A 16,810-nucleotide genomic window follows, 5' to 3' on the forward strand; every position below is an offset into this window, starting at 1 on the left:
CACACACACACACACACACACACACACACACACACACACACACACACACACACACACACACACACACACACACACACACACACACACACACTGTGTGTATACATCTCCCCTCTATATCCTTCTTTCTCTCTCTCTCTCTCTCTCTCTCTCTCTCTCTCTCCCTCTTAATTGCATCATGTTTTAGTGCTGATGTAATCAAATCTGTGTCCCTCCCTCTTTCTCTGCCTATATTTCCACATCTTCCCCACACTTTTCTCTTCTGTTTTTCTTCTATTTCTCTCTGTCTCTCTCTCTCTCTCACACACTCTCACACACTCTCTCACACTCTCACTCACACTCACACACTCTCTCTCTCTCTCCCTTCTCTTGTTGCTACTACCCCTCCCCTCCCCCTTGGCCATCCCTCCCTCCCCTTTCCCAATCCCCCCAACCCCCGTCCCCCCTCTCTCTCTCTTTCTCTCTCCCTCTCTCTCTCTTAACAGCCTCTGTCTCTGCGCTCCTGTTCATTCCCCATTCCAACATGTTGGCAGGAGGACGAAGGGGAGGATGCTCCGCTCTGCTCTCGGTGCGTTCCTGCCACCTTACCGGCCGGCGCGCGCCGCCACTGCCTCTGCCTCTCCCTCTGCTGTCAGCTGCCTCCGCCTGAAGGACTTAGGAGAGGAGGCGGAGGAGGAACCCAAGGATACGCCGGAGATCAGGACCTCTCACCACAGGGGGTACGGGAGCGACAGCAGCAGCAGGAGAGCCAAGTGGGGCAAGCGCTCCTCGTCCGCGGTAGAAACTCCTTCTGCCACCACCACCACCACCACCTCCTGCTCCGCTGTCCCTTGTCCCTCCTCTTCCCTCTGGGGTCCCGGATCCATGTGGCAGGAGGCGATGATGAGGAGAAAGAGGTACCTCCTGGACCGGACGGGGGAGTCGGGAGGAGGGGATAGAGTTAGTGAAGGAGGGGCAGGAGGTGGAGGAGGAGGAGGAGGTCGGGTGAGGAGGAACAGGTCGTCGGACTGGCTGTACGAGTCCTACTACCGTATGAGCCAGCAGCATCCGCTCATCGTGTTCCTCCTGCTCATAGTGATGGGAGCGTGCCTCGCTCTGCTCGCCGTCTTCTTCGCTTCAGGACTGGTAAGGCAACTCACATGTCAAGTTGCACAAACATGCACCTACTCATAGCGGAGTGTCTATGTGACTCACAGACAGATGGTGCCCCCCCCCCCCTTTTTTAGCACGGATTGCTGTACTGTATGCATGCATGCTTCCCCCCTGGTTAACTGTGGATTCTCTTGAAAATCTGCTTAAGTGAAAAAATAAACTAAAAAAAAACAACAAGTAAATGCCAAGTGTACAAATGTACTCTCTCCGGGATACAAATGGCTGAATTAACATCACGGATGTTGTGTACGAAGTTGCAGATATTTTAACTTACATACTGTACTGTATACTCATGGAAGTTGGAACATAGGGTGAATATAGTGCTCATCCACACTTGCGCGGGCGGCTCGCACGCTCAAACACCCGTGCACAAGCACATAAATTGGCTTATGTGTGACTGACTGTGTAGAGACTATTGATGCACTCTCCCACATGCATGCACCCAGCAGCATGCAGTCCCTGTTGCAGCAGTAATGTGAGGAGAAGACGAGGGGGCAAGATGAAAGTGAGTGGATAAGGGGCTTGGTTATTGTCTGAGTTCATGGTTGACTGAACTGGAGAGAGGAGAGCTGGAGCGTTAAGAACGAAGGTCTGTTTCCACCTAATCTCTAGGTCTCTGTTGAGTCTGGAAAGGATAGCACGTAAAAAAAGAAAGAAGACAAGAATAAAAATGATATGTACAGGAATATATATACACACACACACAGAAACTTTAGTTTTTTTTATTATTTTTCTTTTTTTTTTATTTAACTTTGTTACATTATGTTATATGAGTATGACCTACTAGATTTGGCACCGTCATTATTATTGTATTATTGCTTAATATTTCTTATATTTATGACTCGGATGTTTTTAGTAGGAGAGGCTCTCCCATTCCCGATATGCTATTAAGAAGGGATTAGAGCGCGAGAGAGAGAGTGGGAGAGACAGAGATGGAACACACACACACACACACACACACACACATCAAAAACAACTCGACAACGCGTCGAATTGTGAGCTTGTAGATCGGTTATTTTCGGTATGCGACACCCACGCACACAGGCTTAACTCTCTACAGCACAGACACCAATTTTCTTTTCTTTTTTTTTTCTTTTTTTTTTTTTTTTTGCATTTGTGTGGACTGGCACCATAGATGGGAGAATGATTGCGACATTGTGGCCTTGAGGAGGAGACAGAGAAATCATGCGATTTCCATGCACCGCCGCCACCATCATCTGCAGCAGATGGATGGGTCAATAGCATCAATGGTTGCTCAGACAGAGTGTGCACATCCATGAGGACAAGTGAATCACTTCTGGATAATTAGGCTGAGCCAATCAAATGGAAAACACAGCTATATCAATAAAGAGAGAAGGCAAACATTTTTTTAATACATAGGCTATTATTTGATCTGGCAGGTATCCATTACAAAAACAAGAATGTTGTTTGACCACTTAAGCCCTATATAATTTGTTGTACACAGAATATTGAAAATAGCCTATCTACAAGCTCACAATGCGTCCCATCGTGACACCTTGGGAGCTTGTAGATCGGCTATTTTCCCTGTCTTTAGAAAATAAACAATGAATAAATTAATACATAATTTGAAAAAGTTTGACAAGAAAATTTCCCAAACTAGAGATGCCATGGATTTCTTCCTTTCTGATTATTTAAATTGCTTCATCATCTTATGCCAAATCTTTGCCCACGTTCTGGCAAGATGTTAAGCAGAATTTATGCAGGAAACGAAGAGCAACAATCTGGAGCAGCAATCTTTTGACTTACCTAAAAGGAAATATTCAAAATGTCATTTCATTTTTACCAATCTGAATCCACCCATCAACACATTCAAAGAGTATCGAGCACATCCCTACTCAGTGACACAGTGAAATCTTCAGTGTTAATATTATTTCCATTTGTAAAGTGTATCATCAGGATTTTACTGTGTATGTGAGTATCGTGATAAATGCATTTTTGCCACTGCAAAACATCAGTCCTCTAGACCTCTATTGTGTTGGGTGGGCAAGATTGGGCACCTCCCTGTGTGTCTCTCTCTCTCTCTCTCTCTCTCTCTCTCTCTCTCTCTCTCTCTCTCTCTCTCTCTCTCTCTCTCTCTCTCTCTCTCTCTCGCTCCCGCCCCCCCCCCATCCCACTGGCTGGTTGACCTAAATCCTGTGCTGATTTGGAGCTCTGCTCTGGGAGAGACAAAGCTATCCACAGCCCACAGAAACCATCCAGTCGTGTCCCAGCCTTATTTTGTGTGTGTGTGTGTGTGTGTGTGTGTGTGTGTGTGTGTGTGTGTGTGTGTGTGTGTGTGTGTGTGTGTGTGTGTGTGTGTGTTTGAAGGACAGGGAGCAACACTGAATGAGATGGGAGGGTGGGTACAGTGTGTCATGTCTTACCCCTTTGAAAAGTAAAAAATAGGGAACATTAAAAAGTAATTTTTAATGTAATATTTAAAATAAAGGTTAAGCAAAGAAGATTTTTGTCTTTTGGGAACCACCAAGGCATTCAATGGGCTTATTAAGTACAATTTGTGTAATGAAATTGGCAGTAAAACTGATGAGATACCAAACAAACGTCTTGTTCTGTGATGGATTCACCTCTGTTATTCACTCCATTCAAGACATCCATTTGTTAGCCATAGTGCAGTGGCATAATACAGTATATGAGTGGTAGTAACACACCTGTTTTCTCAGAATTGTCCATCCTCTTAAAAGATGTGCTGCTTAGACAGGAACAGTTACCAGTAGATTGTAGATTTCACAGCAGTTCTATATTCAAAATCAATGTGGCTGTACCATCAGATTCTGTAATGAGAAAATAAATGAGGCACAACATGTTTTTTTTTCTCAATTCGCATTTCGCATTCACACCATTGGAAAAGCCCTGCTGGAATGGAGTTTGGCGGTGGTAGAGAACGAATAGTCATTTCGATGATATCTCCCCACATCCACCTTGATGGAACTCTCCTGAAATTTTTATTAGAGCTCTCAGAGCTTTCAGGAAGGCAGTAGAGGAGCAAATCCATTATAAATGGGTCTTCAACCGGGGCCTTAATAACGTTGGTCTTGTAGCACCAGTGGCTTTTTAGGATATTTCCTTTCTCACTTTCAAATGCTGTATTTTAAGCAAACATACCTCCGTCACCACCAAAGTTGATGATCTACTGTTTAAGATCGACTATGAGATTTAACTATCAGCACTAAGTGCCAATTAAGATTAAAAAAAACATCAGCGTATGTACTCTCAAGTTGCTGACAGTGAGGCAGTGGAAGGATGAGTCTGTTGAACGGATCTGTTCCAATTTTACATGGGCGGAGGCCGGTAGTGCAGGGCATTTAGGAGCAAACATTAGCTCAGCATTGTTCTTTAAATGAGGTTGATAGTAGGCTGCACAATTAATCGAACATCGTGAATTGAGACTTGGCAATTAATTCAAACATCAGTTTATGCACCTTGCCCTCATCTCCTCACCTTCACACAAGGGTTGATAACATTGTACAACCCATCTCAAGCTCACAGAGGAAATATAAAATCTCAGAGACTGTTATTGTACAACGATTTGGCACTGCAAGATAAGCAAATATTTTTCTACCACAAAACATCATTGTGATTAAAATTCAGCAAAAGTAATTAGTAATATCATTTTAGTTATACTCATGCAGTCGTAGTTGATACTTGATAGATCATGTCATAAAATTGCATGGAAGATTGCCTTTTGTTTTTGACTCCCACCTGATCTCACTGCCAATACCACCATTTACCTACTTGATCTCACCCTATTACTGTAGGTTCTGGTCTTACTCCAATTTGTCTGTTGTGACCTGTTTCCATTGTGCGTGGCGTTAGTCAGTCAGTCATAGATAGTTAACTTTAAAAGCAAATGTGTTTGCACAAGTTTGTTTCCTTGTGTGTGTGTGTTTTCATCTTATTCTGCAAATACAGTGTGTTGAGGCCGAGGGAAAGTCTAGGGCAGATTATGTTCTGTGAAGTGGCTTGTGGAGATAATGACTCCTGATTCAGGCAGGACAATCTGAAGGAGGCGAAACAGTATTTGAGTAGCGCCTGCTTCTAACACTATCTTTCAATGTGCCTTTCTCCATTTTGATCACTCACTTGTTTATTCTGCTCATCTCTCACAAGCATTTTGTCTTTCATTGTCTCCACCACGAAGGAGTGGCTGAGACTATGTTTTGCACCCCGTCCGTCCGTCTGCGAACAGCTTATCTCCGGCACCGTTGGCCCGATCAAGTGAAACCGTGCACACAAACTCCCTGAATGCCAGAGCAGAACCTCTGCCCCAAGTTTTTCACATCGGCCTGTTATAGTGCCACCAGGAGGCCGATCTTTGCACAAAAACAAAAATTGATATTACTCCTACAGATTTTGTCCAAACATCACGCAATCGGTACACAGTATCTTTATAGTCATGTGATCAAGACGCATCTGTCCGATTTTTCATATTCCATCCTGATTGGCTTCCAAAGTTTGCAGGAGTGGTCCGTTTTGAACAAAATGCCTCAAATCATGAACGATTGCCGTGAAACTTTGCACGCACATTCCCTCTAGGCCAAGGAAGAAATGCCACCCTACATTTTTCAAATCAGCCTCATGATGGCGCTATAACAGGCCGATTCGCGTTTTTACCTTTAACTGGACCGATAAGACTGAAACCTTGCACGCACACTCCCTGGAGGCCAAGGAAAATTCTCTTCACATCCGTCTTTTATAGCGCCACCAGGAGGCAGATTTATTTTTATATTACTCCTACAGATTTTTCAAACATCACGCAATCGGTACATATTATCTCTATAGTATTTTTTTTCATATTCCATCCTGATTGGCTAAGATTGGCATCTAAAGTTTGCAGGAGTGGTTCGTTTTGAACAAAATGCCTCAAATCATGAATGCAGCGTCTGATTGCCGTGAAACCTTGCATGCACTAGGCCGAGGAAGAAATGCCACCCTTTTCACGTTGGCCTATTATAGCGGCACCAGCAGGCTGTTTTTTGCAAACCAATTTTTTTATATTACTCCTACAGATTTTGTCCAAACATCACGCAAATTGGTACACATTATCTCTATAGTTATGTGATCAAGACAGATCTGTCTGCTTTTTCATATTCCATCCTCTTCCTGTAACTGCTTGTCCTCAGCCACTCTTTTACACCTGTAATCATGTGATGTGATCATCATGTGATGATCATGTGACAATAAAGTTTATTCGGATTTACCGTTCTCCCATTCCACCTTTTTATATATATCTGTTTATTGTTTTTTTTACAGTTTTTTTTCCTCCCATGTGAGGTCTTCATTCGTAAACTTACATTTTAGCATATATGATGCATAAGTACCCCTCATTTCCCTCCCATCCACCCGCTCTCCCTCCCACCCACCCACTCCCAGATGCAGAGACAGTACTGCAAGAAAAAATAAAAAGGATAAACAACTTTTCCTTTCTTTCTCTTTCCCTGCTTCCTTTTTCTTTTCTTTAAAAAAAAAACATATAAATAAGTAAGCAGAAAAAGAAAGACAAAAACAAGAAATCAATAACAATAATAATGTAACAATGGTAATGATGATGGAAGATGGGAAACAGATAGAGACAAGGACATTGCATAGAAATAGTGTTTATTTTTGTTTTTGTTTTTTTTCCTCCTTCTTTCCTTGTTTTTGTTTTTGTTTTTGTTTTTGTTTTAGAGGTAATTGAATAGCAGAAATGAAATATGAGGAAGAAATAAAAAATGAAATGAAAAATAATAATAATTTCAAGGGAAAAGGAAAGAAAAGAGAAAGGAGAAGGAGAGCGAAGAAGAATAAAGAAGGGGGGGGGGCACCTGTGTGTGCGTAGGCACCAGTTCACACGAACAATGCGTAAGCCTATGTATTCACCATTCCCCAATTCAAATGTCGCTTTCCTCCTGAACCACTGTCAAGGTCCTTACGTAGTCCACAAAAGGCATCCATGTTGGATTATAAGTTCTCAAAGAACCATTGAGTGAAAATCTGATCTTTTCAAGCTTGTGATAGAATAGTACACCCTTTATCCAACCATTATGTGTAGGTGGGAAAACTTGTTTCCATTTAAGTATAAGACGTCTTGCTAGAAGACAGGTGAAATAGATTATTCTCTTAATATATAAGTTGTTGAGGGATGTTAGTCCCTGGAAGAAAACCAATTAGCAGATCTATGAGTTTGTAGGTAGGCTATTGTCGCCGCCCGACACCATAAGAGTATAAAAGAAAGGTGGTTAAACTCTTCTCTCCGTCTCTCTCTTTCCCTCGGTTCTGCTCTCAGTCTTTGCCTCTCTTACACAGAATGATTTCTCTCTTAACTCAACTGTCTTCCACTGACCTCCAAATTGTTTGTTTCTTTTCCTTCTCTTAGGACATCGAGGACCACGTGGCCTTTGTAATCACCGTTCCCACGGCGATGGCCATCTTCCTAGCTGTATTCGTGCTGGTCTGCATCGAGTCTGTCTTTAAAAAACTCCTGAGGGTTTTCTCCCTGGTCATCTGGGCTTGCTTGGTTGCCATGGGATACCTGTTCATGTTTTTCGGGGGCATCATCTGTCCTTGGGATCAGGTAAGATGAAAGAAGACTTTTCATTTGCTCTTCCTATATGCACCTCACTGATTGGCCACATTATGACATGCTATGGCTCGGCGATATTACTTTGAATACTAATAATCACGGCTGTTGAAAACTTGCCTCGATTAGGATTATTGAACGATTATTTTAATAAATGTACCCCACACATTGTGAGCTTTTTTTGTACGCCACCGTTGTATAATCAAAGTATAACAGAGGGTTAAGTGATTAAGAGCCAGGTTAAGTTGGTTTTTGGTTCTAAATATCTGATTCAATATATTTTCAGTATATTGCCCAGCCCGATTGCATGCCCTTCATCTGTCCGTCTGTTGGCATTTAACCATACATGTGTGTCATGGCTCTGCTACAGCCCTCAACTTCATACAGAGGTTCAATGTCGAGATAGTTGGTTTGTGTTTCAGCATTCTGTGCCAAATGTCAAGGTCATTGGTACCATTTCCTTTATTTGGGGTCCAACTTAATTCAAACATACAGGGGTTCAGTATCAAGAAAGCTTGGAAGTTTTTCAGCATTCTGCAGCTGTGCTAGCTCCGTTTGGAACCTCATTCACACTACTATCTCTGAGATGAGGTTCCGCTGCGTCGAGCTCCAGGATAGTTCTGGACCAGCGACAGGTCCCAATTATTACCTTTTTCCGCACATCGTATCCAAAGAGTAAAGGTAGTTCAGAAAGCTAACGGATGTCTGCAATCGCAAAGTAATATTTAAGCGACGGGTTGTTTTGTCATTCCTCTTTCGTACTGCTGCAACTTCCTGCAATGAGAAAACATGGCACTGGCTGACTAAACAAGCGATTTAAACAGTTGTTTCAATTTAGTTTGATGTGCTGTATTGTTTGATTCTGTGCCACAGAACTTTGTGTTTGTGTTTTGCACAGTAAATGTGACGGAGCAGCGAGCTGTTGTTCAGCCTTTCCTTTCCCCTTTGAGCTTGGCACTATGCATACAATTAATTAATATCGATGCACATTAATATTGGAACTGTGTATGGAGTGAGTGTGTGTGTGTGTGTGTGTGTGTGTGTGTGTGTGTGTGTGTGTGTGTGTGTGTGTGTGTGTGTGTGTGTGTGTGTGTGTGTGTGTGTGTGTGTGTGTGTGTGTGTGTGTGTGTGTGTGTGTGTGTGTGTGTGTGTGTATATAAATGTTGTGCAAATGTGAAACTCCGCTTATATAAAGATTATGCTGCCTTGTGTCGGCACGAGTGCTGCGAGGTAGAGAGACAGCCGGTGCAGAATCACATTTATGTTACTTTATGTCACCTAAAATGTTTTCAGATACGTATTTTAGTGTACTGTTTAAGTAAAAAAAAAAAACATTTGTAATGCACCGTCACCTTTTTTTTGCATCTATTTATAATATCTTCATTATGATCATGGATATGCTCGTCTTAAAGAAACTACCACATCAAATTATTCAAGCAAACAAAAACAGAGGGACAGGATGAACATGTAGGTCAATTGATTTTGGTTATTGCTATGCTGATGATGCTTGTTTTTGTTTGTTTGCTTGATTGATTGTTTGCTTTTTGTTATTACTTGCTCGTTCATCTACATCTAAAACTTCACTGACCTGAAGAGAAGGTTAAACCACCGATCCAACTGTATATAATACTCAGGGCCAGATTAACACCCCTGGGTGCCCCTGGGCACTGAAGCTCCCGAGTTTATTGAATCATTGATAGTGGTGCTAATCATGGGTGTGGTCACCTCAACCGTTCTCCTCTGCAGTTCTGGCAGTCCTAGATTGGAGGGTGCCAAGTACAGAGGAGGAGGGGTGGGTGGTCTGTCTGTATTCAAGAGAAATAATTGAATGGTCTTTTGAATATAGTGATGGGTGAGAAATGTAACGTATATTATGTTGTACAAACTCGATTGGAATGTTTAGATCAGTCATAGGCTATGGGAATGCGTAGCTGGGTTAATGACTGTTGATAAATTCTTGCCAGGTAGTAGGATCCACTCCCTATAACAGGGAGGCTTTAGGGGCAGTCAGAGTTACAGTTAGACTTGGATTTGGAAGTATTTTTCCAATAAAGAACCCCACATTTGCATCTCTGGACAATCGGTCACTTTTACACATTCCAAGCAATTGATTGCTAACAACAATGCAAATATAATAATGCAACACAGTAAAGGGGCTTACAACTAGAGCTACAGTCGTATGTATCCACGGGCTGGCGTTAATTCGAAATTGAGTTTTAATCATTTGACTGACCTGCATGAAATTGCAACTACATCCTGTACTGGAGAGTGAGTTTTGTGTCAGTGCAATGTCACTGGTGTTCACTTTATTCCGTCGGTGGGTGGAAGTGACTCAAAACTTTTTTTGTGTATTTTTATATCAAAAGTCCATCACATTTGATTTTTGTATTAGTTCCTGTAAACGCAAACGTACTGCATGATGACGAAGATCAAGGGTTCCCAAACTTTTCAGACCAGGGCCCCCCCAAAATAATCATATTTGAAAGGGTCACCCTCGTCTCTGAGCTAAATTTAGCAAGAATTACAATTTTCATGACGACTTTAATTCCAATTGGATAATCATATCATGACCAAGAGAATGGGTGATATTTTCGCGGAGCTAAAAAACAAACAAAAAAACTCTGTAGTCTCCTAACATAGAGGGCCATTTCATGCTCAGGGGCCCATTTCATGCTCAGGGGCCCCTGGGCACGTGCCCAAAGTGCCCATATGGTAGATCCGGCCCTGATAATACTGTACGTTTCCTTTTTTTTCTAATATTGATACCAACTCCATGATTGCTACCAATTCATGTAGTGCCTACCCGTCCCGATTACTTGCATTGTTGCAAAAGATCAAGGTGAAATACAATACACATAATTATTATGCCTTCTTTTACCTGGTGCGTAAAAGCTCTGAGCTGGAATGGGAATTTGAAGTCTGTGATAAAAGGGGATCTGGGGTGGAGTCTTAGAACATGGATGAATGTGAAAAAAAGAGTTGGCCTAGAAAAAGGGGGAAATCTCCTGTGGTTTCAATTTTGATTTAATCTCGGCAAAGAAATTCCTGCCCTATATTCTAAATCATGGGTGTTCAACAGGGGTCCCGGGATCCCTAGGGGGTCCTCGGAATTACTACAGGGGGGCGTTGAAATTCTTGAGTGACAGGCTTTTATTAATTCATTTATTTTAAAGTACTAAAATTACGCTTTTTTTCTCTATCAATTACTCACCCCATCAAGCCTTGAAAACCTCTCACAGTGTAATCACTGATGTTCAAAAACAATGTTTTAAATATGGGTTTGCTCCTGTTAAGATTGGTCTCCTATTTACTTCAATTAGTCAAATATTGTATTATTGGCTCAGGAATGCAACAAAAACAAATCTGAATTCAAGGCTTCATGGGGTGGGGCGAGTACTTGATAGAAAATAAGTATTTCATTATTATTGAATTTTTTGGGTGATGTATTCCTTCAATTCAAATATCTGAAGATACACAAAGTATTAGCAATCATAATGTGCAAACAAACAATCAAACAAACATTGAATGTCCGCAACAACACTGATGAATGTATGAAGTAATCAAAGCTGCAGCATCACTTGGAGGCAACCCATAGGCTCTTAAAAGAAAAACCTGTGGAATATTTCCAAGCTCAAATATCTCAACGGTCACAGACATTGATGAGACAATCAGCTGAATATGGGGAGCTACCTTTGAACGCCTTTTTATCAAAGCGTTCTTTTAAAAAAACAAGTTGAATATGCAACAAAATGTTATACAATGTGGGGGTCCCTGCTTCATCTCTCTTTCAGCTAAGGCCATGTTTTTCCTGTAAAACATGTAAGACCTCTGTTCTAAATCAATGTATCTTTTAATGTTTGAGCGGTTATCTAGTTTGTGTGCAGGCTATAATTTAATGTCACATCTAGTATACTTATCTAATTATCTATCTTTCTAAGAAAGGTTTTTTGGGTGACTCAGTTCCAAGACTAAATGGATCAATACAAATGCACCCAATACTATTACATCTGTAGGCATTATACTGTACTTGGGTATGACTTTAAAAAGAAAGGATAATTGAATCCGGTTAGATTTGTATAAGATTTATGGTCATAGTCATAGACCAGTTCCAGGTTGTTGCCAAATCACAACATAGAATATCTTTCAGTTATTGATAATTAATTGCCAGTTACAACTATTCAGTTTGATGATTAAGGACTTCAGTAGTGCAGTGCAGACATAGAGACAGAAAATAAAATAAAAAAAAATAAAAAAAAATTGCTTTCTCTACATCTAGCTCCCTTATGTGATCTATTGTAAACTAGTGCTTCTCAATCAGGACCAACCACTTAATGTTCTGGGTTTGATTCCTGCCTGAGAATACTAGGACATTAGGACTTTCTGTTGTAATGTTTGTGTCTAGAAATGCCCCAAAACAAATAGCCTTATCTTAATTGACTGGTATTTATCAAATGTATCAACAATACCCATATGGTAACATACTATTGTAACATATATCAGCTCAAGGATCTAAAGACTAATTTATACTATGTTGCAATAAGGGTGTTTCTTGCTGAAAAGAACAGATTTTCAAGCCAAAGTATACATTGTAAATAGAAGGAAGAATATACATGCTGCTCCTGAGAAAGGAATAGAAAAGGGGAATATATTGGAGAATGTATTTGACCAAAGAAGGGAAGAAGAAGGAACATCAGTATCTGCACAACAAGGTTGAGTCCAAGGTTTATATCTGAAGGTTGGAGTGTTTGATCTTTTAAGTGTGAGGTTGCATGGCTTGTTGCGTAAAACCTCTAAAGGCTATGACAGATAGAAAGCATCACGTGAGGGCACTTATTCACATCGAAGGTGAGAAAACCTGAAGCAGCAAAGCGCCTATCGTATATACAGCTAGTTTGCTAGTTTCATATAGAAGAGGGTACTTTTTTATGTCGTTCTCATCCAAATTCTTGCCATTTAAAGCGTTGACGGCGCCAGCGAGTACATGCAAGACATACGGTAGTGGAGGACTATGGTAGTTTCACAGACAGGCCTATTCATTTTTCACGATATGTGCAGAGCAGACATTTGTTTTGGTGGCCTGTGCCCCGGTTTGACGCTCAAAAAATAGAACCGAGCTCTGAAAGACCCGTCAACAGGTTTTGACGTGCCCAACCAAAAACTATGAGTACATTTCTTGAAGCGAGTATCTGACACTTCCTTATCTGTCAGGGCCTTCACAGAACCGCGAGGTCGGACATTTCTGAGCACTCTAGGGGGGCTGAAATGGCAGCTGACTCCCAAACGCTGGTATTTTCTAAGGCCATGCTCTACCCAACGAGTTGAATCAAAGTCAAGCTCAACCTATTGTGGATATTTTAATGTCTCTTCTACCTTATCAGTGTATAGCAGGCACAGACAGGAACAGTGACAGGAGAACACAAAGAGAGACGAGGGTGTGTGTGTGTGGGGGGGATTACTGGTGACAAGGCCCACAATCGGTTTTGTTACATGTTTGCTTTAACTGTGCTGCTGTTCACAACTGCAGGAGGAATGGCTTGAAAAATGTCTCAGTACATTTGTAAAATCCTCCGCCATAATAGGAGGAAATAACTCAGGCCGAGACACAAGTTCCAGGTGAAGCCAAACTGTGGCCAGGCGTTACTTGCTTGACCGGAAACATTACAGTATATTTACCCAACCACATTGCACCACGTGATCACACGACCGCTACTGTACCAGTGTCGGTAGTGGCGCTCAGTGTACATTTAAAGCTGCTATCCATAACATCCATATTCTACCCGGGATTCAAACCCTGTTCTCCCACATGAGACCACATTTCTACCACTCTTACAAGAAGTCATCCCCGTTTGGCAAGGGGAGATTTTGTGCCATGTGCTTCGGGCAGTACCAGTTGTCAACCTGTAGGTGTCCTACCCGACACCAGGATCAACATTTCTCAATGTAATAGAAGGCAGACCATCTTTAACCACTGCAGATGTGTTAGTTGTATGAACTACTCTGTCATACAGATTGATTAACATTGTATTCATGTTTGCAGCTTTAATTATGAGTTACAAATTGATAATTTAACACTTGATTTTACTGTATTACATTGCTATGAATTCATGTAGCACCAACCTGATTACCGGTACTTGCTTTGTTGCTAAAGATCAAGATGAAATCACATAATTATTATGCCTTCAGAAAGTAGTGAAGCAATAAAACCAAAGTGAATGGCACAAATTTATCTCAGGAGTGCTCTGAAACGCTTTCATGTAATTTCAGCAATCGAAGACTTCGAAGCATGCATTTATCAAGCTATTTAGATGAATTAAGACATTAGCAAGGTTTCAGGCTTTCTGCACACATACATGTATGTGAAAGCAGTTCACAGTACAATGAGCCAGAGCAAAGTAGTGACCTGAGTAATCATCTTTCCATATTGTTGCAGTCATAACATAACTGAAGGCCATACTGTGATTTTACCATCAGATGCAAGTCAATGATAATTACACAGATGAATAGCTACAGTACATGTTTGAGAGAGAAAAAGACAGGTATGGTATTAATTATAGCCCATTTTCATCCCACTTGTGGATCCATTCCATACCAAGATTCAGAGCCTAACTTGCCAGACTGTTCTTCGTACCTTCACTAAGCTGAAAATAGAAACAATAAAAATAATAATCTTAAGCAATATCCTCCTGTGTATACTGTATACAGTAGTGACAGTGAAGCGGTAATGTGCTACTACAGTGTTAAACTGTGATTTCTACTCTGAATGCTGTTGTGTATTAGTTAATAGTAGAGAGATACAACTAAGTTAATTAAAATAAAACTAGAAAAAGTGCTCCTCGAACACAGGTCTCCGCCAGGTCAGGTAGGTTAGTGTGGGCCAGAAATGTAAAAAATGTTTACGGATCGGACGGATCCGTCTTGATCACTTGACTTATAAGAGATACTATGTACCGATTTGTGTGATGTTTGGACAACATTTATAGGAGTAATATAAAAAAAATGTTTTGCAAAAATCGGCCTCCTGGTGGCGCTATAATAGGGCAAAGTTACTTTCCACCACTGACAACAGTGGATATAATGAGCAATATACCATCTATCAACTCATTTACATCAAATAAACACAAGCAGGCAACTGTCATGATACTTTAATATACACCCCAGTGGTCCATGTGCAAATGTGGCAGGAGGCATTAATTCAAGAACACAATAGAGCATATGGAGTCATGGCGTTTTTGATGGCTACCAGCACAAAGGCCTGACCGAGTCACTGTCTTGTGCCGGGAGTTGATTAATCTGTGGCTGCAGGTCCAGGAGCTCCTCGTAGATGTCAATTGAGTGCACTTCTCACAAAAGATTCAGTTCATTCACTCACCATTCTATTCATTCCCTTTTTTCATTTGGTGAAAATATCAGACTAATGTACCATTGCTGCTTTGTGATTACAAAGCCTTAGTCTAATTAATCAATGCTGACTCTTAGAGAAGAGACTGCCACTGTATATGATTTGAGGTAATGTTGGTGAGAAACTCTGCCATACGGTAGAGATTGTCCATTAGCGTTTCCACATCGCTTTTCCTTGTTCAACTTTCATCTCATCTTCCATTGAAAGGAAACAGAAAAGTGACTTCTTGTGGCATAGAAATGTGTGCTCAATTACAAAAAAAGCAATGAATAATGCATGCGAGCGGGTTGTCAATAACTGGAGCTAAGTGAAAAGGACTGGTGGAGCATTAGTATTCTCTTAGCTGGCTCGTGTATTTTAAGGACTCTGATGAGAGAAGCTGGTCAGCATGGTAAAAGGGATAGTCTGTTTGCGTTTCAGATCTCCAAGATAAAATCAGTGCATTACTTCTCCCCAAAGCAACTCAGAGTGTTTGTCTAATGACATTGAACAGTGTGATTTTAGCACATTGGTTACACTTAGGCACAGTATTTGTTCATATTTCACTTTCTTTTGTAGTGAGACAGAAAACTACTATAAGAGGCTTTCAAAACTCTCTTTCTGACCCTTTATGGCACAGTTGTAGAGAGCAATTAAACATGTAGGTCTGTGCCCTAACAAAAGGCATTTGTTGTGCTTTTATCAATGCCGCCTGAGATGGTCTTAGTCCACTGATTTGTAACTGAATAAAGAAGACACTGGTACTAAATAATTTGGGGAAACTGGACTCTTGCCCAATTTCACAGTGTCTCCATCCATGTTGATCCTCTCTGTTATAATGAAATCATGTTGTAACTGAGGCTAGATCAGCATTCTCAAAATGACATTCTCTCAGCAAATTACATTGAAGAATGCAGGGTGATATATTCTTTTTTAGACTGTTTTGAATTTGTGGTGAAAGTGAACACAGGCAATCTAAAGTTTATTGAAGGTGTTTTAAGTGATATGTTTAGGGTTTTGTTTTTTGTTGAAAGGTTAAAGCTCTACAGTATATTCTGATAGTGTTAGGCTGTTAATTAACAGGGGTCTGCCCATCTCTCTTGCTCTTAAACATAAAATACAATTTTAGGTCGGGATACAAATGTCATCCAATCAGGAGAGAGAACACATTCATAAGCTTACATTTTATATCGTTCCAGTAAAAAAATTGCTTGCTCATTTATTTGTTAATCACTTCCAATTTTAGTTGATTATCATGTAATGTGTAGGAGCCCACTCTCCTGATTGGGGGAAATTGGTATCCCAACCTGTACATGTATTTCCTGAGAGAGCTGGAGAGACGGGGAAACAAAACCCGTTACTGAACTAACACTGTAGTAATTATTACTACAGCTATTTACCACTTATTTTAACAAAGAATATCACTTACACCACGTTTAAGATTTTTTTTGTTAAAATAATTTTCTTTTGAAATAAGGACATTGCTGTCCACTACTTCCTTCTAGCATACACGTGTGAAATGGTACAACTTATTTGTACCAGTTGAGTCAAACTATTTGTCAATGCAGAGGCCAGGGTTTGACATCCAGCAGCAGTGCCTCCAGCTTGGCCATGGTGCTCTGACAAATACTATTGACAGTGTTCACGGGTGCGAACTTAAGCCAGCATACAGATGGTTTCATGTCAATTTGTATTCAATCTGGGAA

The 16,810-nt window shown here is 40.9% G+C and overlaps 1 protein-coding gene across 1 annotated transcript in view; it reads left to right on the plus strand.

The window, feature by feature from the left end:
• Nucleotides 1–522: 522 nt before the first annotated feature.
• adcy2a (adenylate cyclase 2a) overlaps nt 523–16,810 on the plus strand; it is a 106,993-nt gene continuing 90,705 nt past the window's right edge. Inside the window, exons 1-2 of the mRNA XM_084051832.1 lie at nt 523–1,122; nt 7,523–7,720. Of these exons, the coding sequence (XP_083907958.1) occupies nt 547–1,122; nt 7,523–7,720 (774 nt within the window). The 5' untranslated portion in view covers nt 523–546. The remainder of the gene's footprint in view (nt 1,123–7,522; nt 7,721–16,810) is intronic.

Source organism: Gymnoscopelus microlampas, assembly GCF_963454915.1.
Source record: "Gymnoscopelus microlampas genome assembly, chromosome: 3".
In the NCBI taxonomy this organism is placed as follows: domain Eukaryota; kingdom Metazoa; phylum Chordata; class Actinopteri; order Myctophiformes; family Myctophidae; genus Gymnoscopelus; species Gymnoscopelus microlampas.